The sequence below is a fragment of the Folsomia candida genome, unplaced genomic scaffold (genome assembly GCF_002217175.1).
Source record: "Folsomia candida strain VU population unplaced genomic scaffold, ASM221717v1 Fcan01_Sc001, whole genome shotgun sequence".
Taxonomy (NCBI): Eukaryota; Metazoa; Arthropoda; class Collembola; order Entomobryomorpha; family Isotomidae; genus Folsomia; species Folsomia candida.
This window is the reverse complement of record NW_019091193.1, coordinates 11,303,691-11,322,178: the sequence shown is the minus strand read 5'-3', so window position 1 is coordinate 11,322,178 and position 18,488 is coordinate 11,303,691. Positions and strand designations below refer to the sequence as shown.

Here is an 18,488-nt window from a genome sequence, read left to right as displayed (position 1 = left end):
TATATAGTCACGAAAACACGGCAAATATTTATTCATGTAAATCTTGTTAGTATTTCGTTTCAAGAAATGTCTTTATTTCATGGAATACATTTTATGTACCAGTAATATTTATTATAGTAATATGTTTTAGTATTTTCTGATGAATTTAAATGTCTCATGTTATGTCGCCTAAATTAATCACAGGTTGTTTTATAACATTAATATTTTCTACAAAAGTTGTGTCTTGTTTGAAAATGTTCCTGCGAGGACAAAAGTGTCACTCTTTAAAAGGCAGCTCATACGTTGTGGCAAGGCCATGATACCATTAGGATCGTTGATCCTTCCAGGTGGTGGTACATACTTGAGGACAAAAGCTTTTTTGTAGGGTTTGTCAAAATTTGAAACTTTTCGATTCAATTCAGGCTCATCAATAGAGCCCTCATTTTTCTCGCAGCAAGTTACAAAAAAGTCAAAAATACGAGTACCAAGTTCTGATCTTTTCCCATTCGGGACTTTTATGAAATTCGGAAATAATTCGGAATTATTACCACAATAATTCCGAGTATTAGATTGATACAAAATGTCGTTGATATTTTCATTTGGGAATTTCAACTGGAAAGAACGAATTTGTGTAATTTCTTTTTCGCACTGCTGAAAGTTTTTCATGACAAGGCGTCTACTCGTGGACATTTCATCAGCAGTCAAATCCAGTTGGGTTGCATATCTGAAACACCTACTAAGTTGAACAACATTTTGAGAGAATCCTTGGGGCGTCTCATAATTCACAGGTAATTTATCGATTTCATCCATGATTTTAATAGTTCCAGCATGTACCAAACACGGGAACAACAATTGAGAAATGTCCATCAATGTTCTTGTCGATAACCAGTGAAGAACCTGTGCGACAACAATAATATTGTAATCCAATATTACTGTGCATAGCTGTTAATTATACCTTCTCAGCTTCTCTAGTGTCATCAAACAACCGCTTCTGGCGACGGGCAGGGATTTGATTAGCAGTCGACCACACTTCTAGCCATAGGTTTCCAGGAACTTTCATCCGTGGGCTGAGTTCACCAATAGCATTACCAAAACTGTCAGTTGTCCCAGTTGTTTCAATCCAATCTCGTGGGGAATACCACTTTACAAAATCCTCCAATTCTGCACCTGGATTAGCAGCCTAATGCGACATTTCAAAATTTACATCAATTATTAATCAGCTTCACGTAAATTATAACAATAAGCAGACAAATATAGAAACCTTAAACGACTCCATATCCGAAAGTAAGGACGCGCTCATCATTTTCGCCCTCAACTCACTGCCCTATGAAGATTACATTTATGCATTTATAACTTTGCAATTTCTTTACTTACACAAATGTACTTTCTAAATCTTAATTGTCGTATGAAAACAAACCTGTGCATCATCGCCTAGTTCAATCATAACCTTAGATTGTTCCTCTAACACATCTTCAGTCAGAGGTGCTGGATCCTGGTGAATCATGCATTAAATTATTTTGAAAGATTTTTGTATTGGTGTACGTATTAGGAACTATTTACTAGTACGCAGTTACCTGTGTTTCAGGAATATACATAGGTTCCTGATTTTTTATTAATCTCAACTTGCCATTTTTTCGCATTCTTCCCGACGGCTTGTTTATTTTTATTACTTCCTTTCCCTCCACACTATTCACATTGTCTTCGCAATCAAAGAATTCATCCTCACTATCTGCAAGAATAAAAGTTACGCTTTTTTAAAGTGAGTCTGATTGTTATTGAAATTTAATAAATCGACCTCAATTCCTCTTAAAAATTGGGTCATATGAAGAATGATTATAGAAACATAGTAAAAGTATATTAAGAATCATTAAAAATATTTTATCATTCGACGCACAATTCGACGCACTGTCATGTCATTGATAATTTTTTACGGTGCTCGCATTGTTAAATTTGAAACTGAAAATTATGATTGTGTTATCAAATTCCATATGGTGAAATGGTCATTATTATTACTGGTAGAAGACCAAGGTCTCCAAATCTGACAAGAATGAAAGAAACATCAACTCTGAAAGGAACATCAACTTCACCTCCACAAAATAGATCATCCATCTATTGATGAGTGAGGTGATAAAGACGAAATAACATTGAAATCTCCAACAACCACAACCCTAAAAGAAATGCTTTTACACATACAATGCAGATTCTCATAAGTCATTAACAATACTGACAGGCTGATTAACCACTACATGTCCTTATTACATTAATCTGATAACATCTAATCAGAGTGCCATGCACTTGCGCAATCCCAAATCACAACTAATCAAGGTATTTTACTATATTTCAAGTGAGGTGACATGCTATGTACTCGTAATAAGATTGCATTTAGTGCACATTCACATTGTATGATCATCAAACAATTTTGCTTACCTGCGTCTGATTCCAATGCATCTTCAGGGCACTTTTCTTGCTCATTTTGCTTCATTTCTCGAGCCATCTTCTTGGCAATGCAACAATTGAGCATTTGCAGTTTCTGGTTCAATAGGCACGATCCAATGTTCGGTGATCCGGATTCCAACCTGAGAATTTATATGGAAAATATACAATACCATGATGAATAAAGGGCGCATACTTACGCATAACAAATCGGTAAATATTCGAGAAATAAAGTGTTGAAACTGACCAATAAGAATAAAAAAAACATTCTATTCATTATGGCAAATTAGAAGAAATTGTGGATGGATAGGAAACTGCGAAATGTTTGTGATAAATGACAAAGACGAACGCACGGTGAGATGAATGCAAACTGTAATTAGGCGTGGTCCCTCTTCAATTGTATATCATACAATCGAAAATTATAATACATTACACACGAATAATGAGACATAGTCAAATGACTTGAATGAATAATATTAAGCTATCCCAGCCAAGCTTCTCCTCTCTAAATATTTTGTTTCAATATATTATGTACCTCTGTCCAACGTTATAACTTCGCAATTTGGATCATCCCACAATGCACGAGCTACTGGCAACTTAACAAAAAATTCAATTCCGGATAATATATTATGGCGTTGTGCATATTTCAAATGTTTGTGTCTTTGATAGATATGCTTAAAGTGATGTGTATGATGTAAATTATACATACATAAGCATTTCACTGGTCATTATTGTCAAAATCTATAATAAACTAAACAAAAGCGCCATCGTAATGGAAAATGAAATAGATATCGTAAATTGCGTTGCGTTGAGTAAGTATCAATTCGCGCACGAATAAAAAAAATTTCTAAATTTTTGAAATGAATAATCCCAGATAGATAGCAAGTACCTGCCTAATTTAATTAGTTCATATGCAATTATTTTATTATTTTTAACATTATGCAATCTCTTTCATTTTATAGCAGCTTCATGACTTTTGTCTTAAATGAAAACGCTGTTGAAACTAACGTTTTAAAACCGATGAAGGCGAATGGAACCCATACTGTTGCAGATGGGTCTTAAGCCTAAATTTTGCAAGTCACCGACTCGTCTTTTTAATGTCAGATGGTCTTCTCTCTCGACATGATAATTTAGGCTTTCAAGTGATAATTTCTCAATGAATATAATGTGCCATGCACACGTCACTTACAGGGAATGATTAAAGTTTTTGGATAAATGATTTCATAGTATAAAATTAATTTATTGTACTTGCATCAAGGCATGAAAAATAGCCATAAGTATTTGGCTATTTGCACAAATATGTATGTACACTGGTTTATTCAACTATGTACACACTACACCGTACAATTGAGAAAACGTCAGCTCTTATTAATCCTCTGAGATGTTTTACAGAAATAAATTTTGTTTCGATCGATGATTCCAAATTGAAGAAGAAATCTTATGGCGACATTTAGCAGGTGACAAATAAAAATGTGTGTTGGAAGCTCCTAGCTAAGTGTTTCCTAATAACCGAATAGTATTTTTTCGAAAGTTCCCAATTGCATAATCGCTTATCTAGTAAATCCTATCAAGCTCTGTACTGCAGTTAGCTATGTACACCAATTTGTACGTATACACAGGATTAGATGCTGACTCGGCCATGTTAGATCCTCCACCGTCGTAAGCAATACCCTCGTAATATTGATGCACAGCGTTACAGTAAGTGTAACAATGGCAAGCTGAGAATGCTGGTTCACAACAACGGGCGATGGTTGCTTAGTCGCTGTCTGTGCGTGCGTGAGGTATCAGTCGTGGCGTGGACTCGTAGTCTGAAAATAATAACGGAAGCGTTCTTTCTGAACCGACGACCGCTCCATGCACTCACCAATTACGACTAAACTAATTGAGACTTAACATTTCTCATCGTTTTTGCAATAAATTACGGTATCAAATAATTTGACAATTTCAAATAAATTGCTCAATGTCTAAAGTTGTTGGTGCATTCTGCATATTGTTTTAAGACACCGTGGGAATTTTAGCAATTTACTAAAATTAGCTCTACACACTGGGCTTTCATGGATTTAAATAATAGTGAATATATCCTGTGGTAGTATGTCTTCGATGTTAGTGACAGTGTGATTGTGATCTTGTGCGAATATTTGTTCATATTAATTTACATACTAATGTACTGATTTTCCACGTAAGTATGTAAGTGTTTCTCAAATTTAACTACTGAAATAAACAATTATTCGTGCTCCAGGACGGTTCGATGAAACAATAACAACTGAAGAAACCCACATAAGCGGATATAACAATTACATATGTGAACCGATATATTAATTTAATTTCGACATGCAAGAATAGGAACATCGAACCGGGCATTCAACTTATTCAACAGCACTTTCCAAATGCTGACCATGGTCATCCGGTAAGACGAACTTGTGTGTATGCTAACAAACAACACGGAAACTGATTTCTTTAAAAAAATCATGAACTATAAGTACTCTTAACTGTATTATAAAACAAATCTACTCGTAGATAGATGTAGCTATATAGATTACGCTATATAAACATTGGCTTACTATTAATTAGCAATCGGATTAGGTAATTTTTGTGTTTCCCACCTAACATTTGTTCCGGTCGTGTACATACTCTACCTGCATCTTTCCATCCACATACAAAAAATCTTTGATGAAAGCAACGGATTTAAAAGTCAATTTACAGTTTAAATTCCTTTGGGATACTTACTCCCAAAACTGCTCTCTGTGATCCTGCACATTATCTTGTATTTATACATATCTATTTAATTGTGCCAGAAATATTAAAATATTTCTGGCTAAACAAATATGCATTCAAACAAAATAATCAAAGCACTGATGCAGTTTCATTTCATAAAATCATAACATGACACAATTAAATAGATATGTATAAATATTGGACAAATACATAATCCAACTCAAAATGATGATCTTTGAATTCATGTATTCTTATATCGTCTCATCATCAAAAATTACTTGGGTACCAATTACACCGTCTGCCTTGTTCATAAGGATCCTACAAGATTTAAAGTAACAAATCGCCAATTGTGTAAATATAATTTGAGATGCTGCGAACGGAGAGTGAGTGGGATTCTGAGATTATTAAAAAGTCACGGTTAAGATTATTTCCGGTTACACATATTTTAAAAAGATTATTCAACACAACACCGCCCAAGTATGACTTCTCATGCATAATGTATAATCACCTTAAATATATATCTATATTCTACACGTGTGGGCCAACAAATAGTTTGAAATAGACGAGAGGACGGTAATACTTTTACTTCAATAAGTGGATAAGTTAGTGAGTACATGTCATAAATCATTCCCTAATTAATCAAAGTAGTAGTCCAAAATTGTATAAATGAGAAACATGCCTCTGTCATGGTGGACTGTTGATAGCAAGAGTTACATAAAATTGTCATAAAAAGCAGTTTCAATCGAGATCATTAAATATCAACTGAATTAATTCGCTCACGACACAGTCCAAATTAGCCGAGACTGATTTTCTTTTTTATTACCCCTGGCGATTTCCACATGTTTCGCATGAAAGTAAAATAATTTCCTTTTAAACTGTTGATACATTATAGGCTTTATTTATCCGTTTGTGTCTCCTGTCATATAATATACTTTGGTAGATATATATAGAGCAGGGTAATAAAGTGCCAGGTGAGAGTTTCATCAAGCTATTTTTAAAACTAGTGCAGTATTAATGCAATAACGATGCGATCCTCACATTTCATCCATCTTGATCATGATTTGAATAGAATTGAGCTGCAAGAATTCAGCTACGCGTGCATTGATTATGACGACGATGTTTTTATTAGTGGATCAAAGACAAAGTGGGTTTATATTTTGATAATTATACAGGCTAATAATTTTGTGGAGGAATAAACTTTGCATGAATCGGGTAACAAACAAGTATGCAAAAAGAATGAAATGCAACTTGCGATTCTAAAAGATCGCACGTGAGGGAAATACCACAAAAGACTAATCCTAAGAGTTTACGTTTGGACGCAATTAGTCTATACGGTTCCACATTGTGTCCATTGTGGGTAGTTGGAAACCATGCAATGCCCTAAAATGACATAATTTGTACACAACAAATCACATGCGGCATCTTCATCCTTACAAACACGCGCATTAACTACTTAAACTAACCCACATTTATAAATATCAACCAAGTAAATTAAAGTCAGCAAAAGAGGGGGACTTTCTATTATTCTTCGAGTAACACATGTACAAAATTCATTACATTATTGGGGCAAACGACAAATTAAACTCCGAGGGCTATATTTACGCCAAAGACAATCACAAAAGGATTGAACAATTCACATTATCGAACAAGCAAATCAAGACAGAACTTTTTTTTTGCGACCCATAATCACAAAACAAAAACAACAGCCCGGTTCTGTTGAACCGTTTATTTTTGAGTTGTCTGACAATTCACAACGAAATGCATCTCAACATGATGGATTATTCTTCGATGGATTCCACAAAGAAGCACTTTTTGACGACGTTAAAGTTTAACCACCACAAAATGATACTCGTGTTTGCAACTCTGCATTTGGTTTGCTCTAGTACTGCATGGTTTCTCGAGGAAAAGAATGAAATGGGGATGCGGTGTGAAGAATCTCCGAATGTGGAAAAATCACGGCGAGACTGAATTTTGTTGGGAACCAATGTGAGACCGTAAAAAAGCCTCCTATTATGTTGCATTGTGGATGGGAGATACATATGTACATAGTTAGACGCGAGGAGTGATGATCTGTTTCTTCAGTCAAAAAGAACTTCCGTATAAAATCTCCCAACCGTGTCTTTGACATTCATTAGTTAGATACGAGTCGAAACATACCACGAGAAAAATATAAATACCCATTTCTCAACTACTCCAAAAAAGATCACGTCTCTAATGGCTCACGTTGTTTTTTTCATTAAAATAGTCACCCTGTGTATCTACCATTTTAGCCCAACATTATCCATGTTGTAATATACCTTAAATCAAGTAAAGTTAGCATCGCACCACCAGATAACAAGCACCACCAAAGCTCGATTTTTCCACCCTCCGACCGGTGAAACTTGAGGGGAGGCTCACAGTTAGGAGTGACCTTTACGATCTAAATTACGATCAGTTTAAAATGCAAATGCAAAGAAAAAAAGAGTTTAAAATGCAATAAAATTGTACAACTGGCGGAACAGAAATGCTCAGATGTTCAACATTATTTGTGCTGAGAAAGTAGAACTTCATAATTTGCGACTCGCTATAATATTTTTGCGACATGTGGCAGCCCAACAAAGAAAATGAATGCATGTCACTCAGCGGAGATGTAAATACATAGGTAACGTAACGCGTCTTTCGTAAGCTAAGATATTGATGGTAGGTACATAGAATGGCTTGTAGTGATGCTCCGACTATTTCTACAGAAGCATTAGTTGTTAGTGGCAAGCCGAGACAAATTTGGAATTGCTCTATTCTGTATCAAATGTGGTTTCAGTGAATTTTGTAAGCTGCATTCATCCCATTTTGAATTGAAGAAGGTCTAATTACTCTTAATTGTGTGGTTTTGGTTTGCTTTCCTCTGGCTTAATAATTGAAGTACAGAGATACGTAGATGAGACTCGTGCAAGGCAGAGGAGTATAATTATTATTACTCCCTTTTAGTCATCAAGACAAGATGAGTGCAGAAGCATGATCAAACCAAACTCTATAACGGAATGCAAAGAAAACACCCAAATCTAAAGGCGTCGTATTATAAACATGGCAAACTGTTGCAAAATTTGTTCAGGATGACCAGCAAGATTCACACTGGTTGTCTTGCTGTTTGCTTCCGGTAGGCTGATTTTTTTCATTCTGCAAAACTAGTGTGTTGATCTGAAATTTTGAATCTACTGAATTCCCATAACACTTCGTACTTATTATTTCCCATGGGTAAAATGGTTCTGGTATATACCACATGTCGATAATTTAGTCAAGTATGCCTAAACTTGATAAATTCAATTTACAACATACACCGCCGATGACTATTATTGTCTTTAGAGATTTATGAAATAATAGAATGAATGTACATTGGCTGAATAATTATTTCAAGTATTAATGACGCTTTTGATTGCACACTCTATTCCCGAAAATTATTAATAATGGATTCATATCAAGCACTAAATTGTATCACGATACGCCATGGTTCATATCGTGCATAACTTTCTGGGCTAAGGTCTTTTAAAATGATGCTGTTGTTGGTACGAGAATTTAGTAACAATTAAATAGCCCTGCGTACTATTTAAAAAATTGCCTTCACATTGTTGTAAAAATCATCGAAAGGGATCTTGTTGAGAGTTGACATATGGGCGACCACAAGAGAATGCTGATGCCTTCAGAGTGATAATTATTGAGCGAATTGACAAACAACAAACGTAAAGTGATTTGATTATTGTGATACACACATGACGACTAGACTACCCAGGTGAGTAGACTGCAGTGATATTGTAATGAAGAGATATCATTGTTGTACCAGTAGCTGTAAGGTATCTTGTTCAACAATGATCTAGCTGATTAGACGACAACACGGGGTTTAGTAAATAGGTAAGGGTACGTACATTGAGAAACAGAAGAACTGTAGCAACCTGATTGGAGGTGATTGATGATGAATATTATTATGCTTAGTTTACAGACACCACTTTTTAATGCAAGTAGAGAAGACAGATCACCTATTTTTATGTACGATTCGATGCCAATAAGCTGTGCAGCTCCTTACTTCCACATTTCTTTTCGACAAGTTGAATGGATAGAGTTGTGCAAGCAGGACAAGAAGTGACACTGAGAAACAGCGGTGAACAATAAAATGCCATTATTACTTTAGAGATAAGATCTCTGCGAGTCTGCATGAATGCATGTGCGTTAGTTTTAGCAGTGGGTGTGTCATCTCATTCGTCTAACCTCCTACACTTCACCAATAATCCATTGTCGATTGTGACGGAAAAATTAAATTTGACTAACAATAGAGCAGCAGACCACGAACACATAAGGCTTGCTCATTTCGTTGGACGAAAATTGAAATTGGGGATTGAGAAAAGTTTGTAGTTCACAATTTCTGTAATAAATATATTAATAACACTGCCAATAATAAGACTTTTCGTATTTCATAAACAAGTAGGTCGATTTCCATTGTTGATTTTTCAAAACCATATGCATGCCATATACAACATTCCACACTTGACCAGTTTGCATCTTGGAAATTACACTCTGCATGCAGTCGCGAACTGTGTATGAAAAATAAATTGAGAAAAATTGAAAGAGAGAGATAGAGGCTGCCCACTTGATTCAAGAGATTTTTGTTACTGCTCAGTCACCGCAATGAATTGACGGATAATCAGAGATTAAGAAAAGGAATATAATGCCTCAATTTGGCTACTTATCAATAATACAAGAGCCATTGAGTAAAAAGTATCAAGTCATCAACCTATAAAACGGACAGGTCATGGATGGATGCACGACAAAGAAGCACAATAACTCACAGCCAAAATTGCGATTTCAATTTGTAATCAATTTGAGATTTATGGACAAGATAGTGTGCACTAAGGGTTTTAAGTGCGCATGAAATAGCTGCTTAAGAGGAATCCTACATAGAATCATTTGACAGAAGTAATTTACACGTCCTCTTCCTCTCTCTCTCTTGCAAAATCTATATTTTACATTACCAAATTGTATTATTCTGCAGTGTATAATGAATAGGCTTGCAAACCATTTACTGATACAATTGTGCTGGCTTTTAATTAATTACAATTTCGTAATCAAATATCAAACAAATTGCTCAAAATAAACACTAGATGATGAAAGCTAAATAAATGGCCAAGAATAAATTATATTTCAAGAATAAATTATAGCTTTTGTACGATAACAGCACTACGTATTTAACTATTAGTCTCTTTCCTACTTACTAATAACGTTTCGGACAAAATAAGATTAACAAATTATGATTTTTCTTTCAACAACAGACGATGATCTCAAATTCGCTACCAATATTTCAATGACAACACAAACAAATATGAAACAAAGAATGACATGGAAGAATTCGGGAAGAGTCCTCAACTTGCTTCTCCACGTGCTCACTGCCCTCGTGGGTGTGGCAAGCTCCACCCACGAAGATTGTCCATGGTACCGGAAGGATGAAAGGCTACCCGACCAAATCAAGGCCAACTGCATATGTGCAACAAACCCCTCCTCGGATAACCAACTCAGCATTCAGTGTCACGATATTCATGCCGAAACGCTGGTCTCAATTTTAGTACAGTTTCATGCAGGGACCAAACAACCCTTGGAATTATTGTATTTGAACGGAAGTCGAGTAACCAATGCGGATGGAATGCTATTACCCAGCTTATTCAGAGACCTAAAAATTGTACGTTTTGTCTGATTTGTGGTAGTTATTTGTTCTTTCTTAACACAGTGTTGTACTTTAGGTGAGTTTACAACTGTCTGGATGCAAAATTAGCAGCGTGCACAAGGATTCATTTTCAGGAAGTGAGGAACACTTGAAACATCTCTCACTCTCTCAAAACGAGCTTTCTTCCGTGCCAAGTGAAGCATTAGGAAACCTGAACCGTTTGTCCCTTCTTGACCTCAGCTACAATAAAATTACACGAGTTGCTCAAGGATCCTTCTCAAAACTGAACAAATTGGCAACATTAAAGTTGCACGACAACAATTTAGAATTGCATCCGGCCAGTTTCATCGGACTGGAACGCTCGTTGAGAAACTTGAATCTTAAAGGCATCTACACATTTACGATATAAATATATTTCGGATTTTCTTGATCCATCCATCTTATTTATCGATTCATATATTTTTTACTAGGCACTCGTATCAGTCATATTCCAGAAGCCATCTACAATTTATCGTCACTGGCGTTTTTGGATCTAGCCCAGAATAGGTTACGAGAATTGGAACCTTATCATTTCGTGGGACTGCACTCTCTCACAGCTTTAAATTTGGAGAGAAATCTGCTTCAATCCCTCCCCGAATCTGTATTTGAAGGAATCAATGATACACTAAGCTCATTAAGCCTTCTTAACAACCTTATCACAAATTTTCCGCGTAGTGCTCTAAAAAACCTGCACGAACTACGGGTAAGCATTAAATAAAAGCACTTCTCCTCACCAATACTATTTGAAGACGAAAATATATTACCGTTAATACTAATAATTCTATATTATATATTACAACAGGTTTTGGATTTGGGTTTTAATTTATTGACTGAAGTGCCACGAGATGCATTTCAAGGTCTAAAATCTTTGACGCTACTGGGTATTCATTTTACTGCTTTAATACTATTTTTATGTAACGTGACATCAATATCAATGTATGTATAATGCACTTTCTTTCCAGCTCTTGATGGCAACCCACTTGCCACGCTATCGGAAACCTCATTTGCTCCACTGAACACAACACTACGTGGGATAAGTTTGGGAGGAAGATTTTTAAATTGCGACTGCAGGCTTCAGTGGGTTTTAGAATGGGTTCAGACGTACGATTTGCAAGTGACTTCAAGAGAAAGAAACCCACAATGTGAGTACATTTTAAAAATTAGAGACAATTTGTGTCATCACATTGACAAAAATCTCAAATCTCGTAAAAATTCCTTATTATGTATATTTTTTTATTCCACAGTTTGTGGATCTCCAACATCATTGCGATCACTAAACTTTTACCAAATTCAACCAGAAGGTACATACTTTTCTACTGCAACACATTGTAATATGATGTACATATATACATATGTATGCATACAATACATAACATGTAAATGCTTATACTTCACAGATTTGGCCTGTCCTAAAAATGAGACCATCAAAAATGATTATGATGTAAATCTTTCACCCGAAGATATGGCCCTTCTGGGAATGGGTTCATCTTCCGTGTACGCGTCAAGTACCAATAAGGAGGAAGGAGGAGGCAGCAGCAGTGCATTAGAAGATTCGAGTGAGCAAGAGACAGAGGAGAATAGAACGACTTTCACCCTGGAGGCCCCTGTTCCCCCCGTCACGCAACAAGAGCGAAATGGGAGCGTTTCTAAATTCAAACCCCGACGACCTCGTCCCATAACCAAATTCACAAAGGCGATTAGCAGCACCACACCTTCTACTACTTCTACTACGCCAGAGGAAATCTCGAAGCATGACTCTGGTTCCGGAGAGGAAAACAATTCAAAGAAGCAAGTTTCGTCTTTGGAGACGGATTTCGTAGGACTCAACATATCCAACATTGCTAAGCAGAGTCCAATTAAAAAAATCATTAACAATGAACGCTTGAGCTCACAAATACGTCAAAATGGATCAACAACCCCTCCTCCATTAATTCTAACAACAACAACAACAAGCACACATTTTACAACTCATAAGACTCCAGTCAGAAATCCACCAATCCGTCCGAACTCTGTAAGACATCGAATCACGCCGAAAACGGTGCCAACCACAACGACCATCACCACTACGACTATGAGTACTTCAAGTAAGACCTTGCCCCCCGAATACGACAATAATTCACAATATCAAACAACTTCGTCATCATCGTCCACAACAACAACAACGTCATCAACAATTTCTCCAGGATCTCCTCAGCGACCTCATACTTCAAAGACCACAATAATAGATGCAGCTGAAATTGATGATTCAAAAATTCCCGTAATTTCTGGAATTGGTTCTGCAGTTTCGAGTCCAAACTTACATACGGGTAGTATAATGTCCGTGAAGCAACCACTCCCAGTACAAACTCATAACCAGAACGTCAATGTTTTGCCAAAATCAATGCTGGAAACTCATCATCAAGGAGGAAATCGACTCCCACCCCCGCACCCTAACCTCATTTTTGCAGACAAGTCAGAAATTGTTGTACAAGAAATAGTTCGCAACGGGGACTCTGTAACGCTACACTGGGAAAGTTCCAAACAAGCTGTCGGCTTTCGGATAATTTACCGATTGTTCGGAGAGGACTCATTTCGACACGGACCTCCACTTGCTTCCACTGAGACGGAATACCGCATAAAAAATATTCCCAACAATGTAGGTTTTAAACAAGACGATCTACTGAAGCTGATCATTGTAGAAAATATATATAGGTACATAGGTGTATTTTGAATAATTTCATATGTATTTGTTACACGTTTATAGGAATGCATGGTAGTTTGTGTGGTCCCCTATGAAGAAATATTGTACAACGAGATCAGTCCAAGTGCTGCAAGCGTCCCTCCAGGAAGTCAATGCAGAGAAGTCAAACCAACCTCGCCATCTGCACTAATGAACCACATGGACAAAATTACAATTGGTACATATGCACAGTTATATCAACGTTTTTTGAGCTGCGTCTAATAATTTTAATCGTGAAATATGTAGGAGCAAGTGCAGCAATATGTGTAACAGTGTTAATAGGTGAGTAACGTTGGATTTAGGTAATTAAGCAATATATAATGGAGAGTTCAAATTGCAGCGGTCCTCATATTTATCGGAATTACCAGACGGGCCAAAAGCAAACAACGTCCCCCATCAACGTCAACACTACTTGCCAAGGTTTGTACCTAACGTTGCAAAAAATGAAATACTAAAAATCATATATGTGCTATTTTGTACTCTCATATGACAACATCAGCTTCCACCAACATCATTTATGACCCCAACGCCAGGACCAAACATGGTCCAAACTTCTGGAGGGGCATACGGAATGGCGAAAGATTGGGATGCAATGTCAGTTGTGTCTACGAAAAGCATTCCGAGGGCGAGGATGTACCATGGAAGTATGGATGGGCTGGCAAACCCATCCATGAAAACTGCAACGTTGAATCCTCATTTTACTCGAGGTGGGCCTGATGGCTTATCCACCACCCATCGAAGCTTTTCCGCCGCACACCACCATCATCACAGCAACAATATTGGACACCATAATCACGGTTATCATCACCAGCATCGCCAAGTGGGGAATGTTCACACACATGGCAGCGCAGCGTCGGCAGTTAATAATTATCTCAACAACCAAAACCGCCTGCTTAGAACAAGTCTGGGGTCTAGAGCGTCGTACGACGCCCTCAATAAATTGGCGACAATTCGGCATAGTCATCATCAATTTGAGCATAATCGACGAAAACGTTCATCCAGGCTAAACCAAAGTGAATCTTTAAATACGCTCAACGGGTATGAAACCCCGGACAATTGGACAGACCATGACCATGACCATGAATTTTATGTGGCAAGAAATCATACCCGTCATGATTTAGTTCAATTATGACACCTTAAGTAGAACTAATTACATGGTCCTCAGCTTTAAATGTGTTAGAATTTGTGTATATTTGTGTAAATTTGTGTAAAGACAAACCTGTCCATCTCGTCGTATGTAGATATATGAATATTAAGAAATAATTACGAGAAAAATAAATTAAATAAAACTAGGCTACTATTATATTATAAAGGTTTGACTAATTTGTAAAATCTGCATTTCGAACTAAAATACATTTATTATTCTTACCCGCATATGAGCTTGCAATTATCAACACGGTATCGGAGTTCCAAAATAAGTTCAGCCCAAACGTGACAAACAGCACTAGGTGAGCCTTGTTCTCCATAAGCAAGGAGATATCCCATTATCAGAGAAATTCGCCACACTAAACTTCCCACTGGGGCTGATTTTACTCCACCCAACGAGTCCTGCACATCACAGGGGGAAGGTGTAGAATTATTATAAACAAGTAATACGACAATACGGTTTGTGTATCATTGCTAGTGTTTTCTTACAATAATGTTATTGACATACTCTTTTCTGAATTTGTGAGTATCTTGAAACGATGTTTTGGAATAAGGGTATTGCGAATCTCTCTTGGCATCTGGGAATAGAAATTCCATTACCAGATCCATATGCGCTTTATTCAATGGAGCCAAGTCTTCGTAAGCGTTTGGATCAGTATTGTAATACGCCCTACGTCGTCGGTTAGTGGAACCGATGACTTGATTGATGCCCGCAACATGAAGAGAAACTTGATTTTTGGTGATTTTTTCCAGTGCAGAGGAAAAATCTTGGGAATCTAAAAACAGATTGCAAATAAACAGTTTCTGTAAAAGTGGAAAAGTAAACTAAGTAACTTGAAATATATGTGAGTGGGCACCATTTTGCGGATCAATTGGTTTTCCTAAAACTTGCTCTACAGTCCTTCTATCATTTTTTAATTTCCATATTCCATCTACTAACTCGAACAATCGAAACTCTGCATTCGGATCGGATTTAATGGAAAAGTACCATTCTTGTGCGTTTTCAGGTTCCAAATCTGAATAGCTGGACGAATCAACTACAACGTCTTCAGCTAAAAGACAAGAAATATTATAATAGAAATATTACACATCGGGGTCAGTCCAAGTTAAGTTTTATAACCTAAGCTCGGCCATCCAGCAACAAGATCCATACTACAGAAAGGGTCATCCAACGATCCAAACGGCAGAATATGCGTATGAGCACAAAACTGACTCCAGGCGGAAGGTTTATCGCTGTCAGTATCAGCTTTGTCACAATTATCCAATAATTTTGTGTCTGTGTGGCGTAGAATTTCAAAGAGTTCTGGCGGATAAGAGTCAAAATTGATTTCTGGAGGCCAACTATTTATTTTGTAAAAGAAATGTGCTGATATTCCAATCGGACAAGGAAGGTTAGACCCAATTTTCGATTTCAGTATATCAAGGAGACCAGATAAATGGGTTGGAAGGGCAGGATTTGGTGGCTGAAGCATGACCATTTGAAATGAAGTACGGAGTCCACAGGATTCAGCGATTCCACAAAAATAATTCTGACTCCAGTGATGGAATTGGACAAAAACAGGAAAATTGCTAATATAAAGCATACAACAATTAGGATGGTCGGGTATTAATTTCATATTGGTCGATGCATCTAGTTTTCATAGCATAACATACCAATTCGTATTGTTGATTGCGATACAGGCCGAACTTAACAAGACTTTTAACCTGGACTCTTGTGAGACTGCCTCAATCCCAGCTGAAGATAACACAGCAAATTCCAGGACACTGAAATACTCGGAAACGATATGTGGAGCATATTTCGGAGGAAACTCAGGATCGTGTCTCGTAAGTGATGATAGAAAGCCTGGAACCTGAGATTCTTCGTCACCAATTTTCTTATTTCCATGTCTCAATTCCTGAGTAGAAGGTACATCTTCGGATGCCACGGCAGAATTTGAACGGTAGTATGAAAATTTGAAGGGAAAATCTACAGAACATAAATTAAATTAGAACCAACAAGGGGTTTGAGAGGATAATTAAGGCTATAATTTTATCGATTGAGTAACTCAATTTGAGTTACATTTATTTAAATATATATATAAGCTTATAATCTACCTGCAAATGTAAGTTTTTCATGTATCACAACCCAACCGTTGGTCACGTTGACGTCGTCATCGACAGGTTTCGCCATGCATTCGCTCAACAGCTGCTCCAATTTTGCAGTAAATGATTCCCATTCTGAAGCTATTGATAAATTCACAATTACCAGTTCTACTTATTAAATTTTAGATTACAGATTGTAGTATAATACATTAAAACTCTCACCAGTGGTAAAGTCTTCAAAGTGGTCATCCTGAAATTAAATCAATATGTAAATTCGATGGGTGCTAAATTAGCACTGCTAATTAAGTTCCAAACAGTAATGTGAATAGATAGTAAATTAAATACCTCCATTTTCCACGCCTCTAGTTCTGATTTCGAACTTCAGAATAAAACTATTTCAATTTCAGATGATCTTTGACTTGGGAATGATGCAATTCTAAATGGGGCTGAACTCCAGGGAGAGCAGGTAACAAGATCAATCCACGCTCAAATTAGTTATCGCTGCATTATTTAGTAGAACAAATGATGAATGAGACTCGAAAATCGAAAGTCATATTTCCTTATGTGCAGATTGGAAATAAACATGTGGCGGGCCTCAGCGCCTAGCACCTCAGGCCACAGCACCTAGCGCCTACCTAGTTGGCCACAGCGCCTAGCCCCTAAATAAGTGGGCCACAGCGCCTAACGCCTAAATATGTAGGCCGTAGCGCCTAGCGCCTACTAAGCTGGCCACAGCGCCTACACTCAGCGCCTATGGGGTAAATTGAGAAAGTCAGAGAAACATCAATACGAGACTGGCAAAATTATAGAAAATGTCATATATAGCTGAAATACGGGGATGAATTTTTTGGGGTAAAGTTAGATGTCTGGGGTAAGCTGAGATTTCTAGTTTCTAGCTACTACTAGCTAGCTCTCCTAGCTAGTTCTTCTAGCTAGCTCTCCTAGCTAGTTCTTCTAGCTAGCTCTCCTAGCTAGTTCTTCTAGCTAGCTCTCCTAGCTAGTTCTTCTACCTAGCTCTCCTAGCTAGTTCTTCTAGTGAGCTCTCTTAGCTAGGGTGCAAGTTAACCATTTCCGCCTACTTAGTAAAACCTAACCTGCTCGCTTCGCTCGCTTAACTACGAACAGTACCCCAATACGGGGCATAGCTATAATAAACTTTGATATACTTTATCCCAGAGTCCTAACAATTTTCCGATTTTTTGAAAAACGATTGGAATTCGATATTCTACAAAAAGAAACTAGAATTCTCGTCTTTCCCCAAGATTTTCCATATTTCAGCTATATATGACATTTTCTATAATTTTGCCAGTCTCGTATTTATGTTTCGGAATACAAGCAAAACGATCCCTCTCCAATGGGGGAATGTGATACACAAATGTAGGGTTTTTCACGCTGAGCAAAAAGATAAAAAATTTTTTACCGGCAAATGTATATTAAGGTCACAAGAAGAGGTCAAAGTTAAAAATTTTTACTGAATTTTTGGACGTTTCAGAGAATTCCAAGACTTTGTCTCACTTTCCCCCATGGCGGGAATTTTTTTGGGGTGACATGATATTTCAATGGTCTAGCTAGGACTGCCAGCTAGGATTGCCAGCTAGGACTGCTAGCTAGAACTGCAACGCTTTCCGCGTACCTAGTTTAACTAACCTAACCTGCTCGCTTCGCTCGCCTAACTACGAACAATTCCCCAAT

General features: G+C 37.1%; 2 protein-coding genes across 2 annotated transcripts; one reads left to right on the top strand and one right to left on the bottom strand.

Annotated features, from left to right (window-relative positions):
* Positions 1-2: 2 nt before the first annotated feature.
* Positions 3-17,406, bottom strand: LOC110846948 (rab3 GTPase-activating protein catalytic subunit). The gene is made up of 14 exons (XM_022093789.2): positions 17,142-17,406; positions 17,019-17,046; positions 16,809-16,937; positions 16,368-16,680; positions 15,835-16,283; positions 15,572-15,766; positions 15,204-15,490; positions 14,938-15,116; positions 2,407-2,555; positions 1,554-1,708; positions 1,397-1,471; positions 1,241-1,303; positions 935-1,159; positions 3-876 (listed from the first exon to the last, which is right to left on the bottom strand). Exons 1-14 carry the CDS (start codon positions 17,145-17,147, stop codon positions 208-210), a joined length of 2,922 nt encoding a protein of 973 aa, XP_021949481.2. The 5' UTR covers positions 17,148-17,406; the 3' UTR covers positions 3-207.
* On the top strand, positions 4,040-14,873 carry LOC118433892. Its single transcript, XM_035846364.1, has 12 exons — positions 4,040-4,819; positions 10,422-10,825; positions 10,887-11,196; positions 11,281-11,552; positions 11,652-11,730; positions 11,812-11,991; positions 12,094-12,150; positions 12,247-13,484; positions 13,593-13,746; positions 13,815-13,850; positions 13,909-13,988; positions 14,068-14,873. Exons 2-12 carry the CDS (start codon positions 10,454-10,456, stop codon positions 14,698-14,700), a joined length of 3,411 nt encoding a protein of 1,136 aa, XP_035702257.1. The 5' UTR covers positions 4,040-4,819; positions 10,422-10,453; the 3' UTR covers positions 14,701-14,873.
* Positions 17,407-18,488: the final 1,082 nt, after the last annotated feature.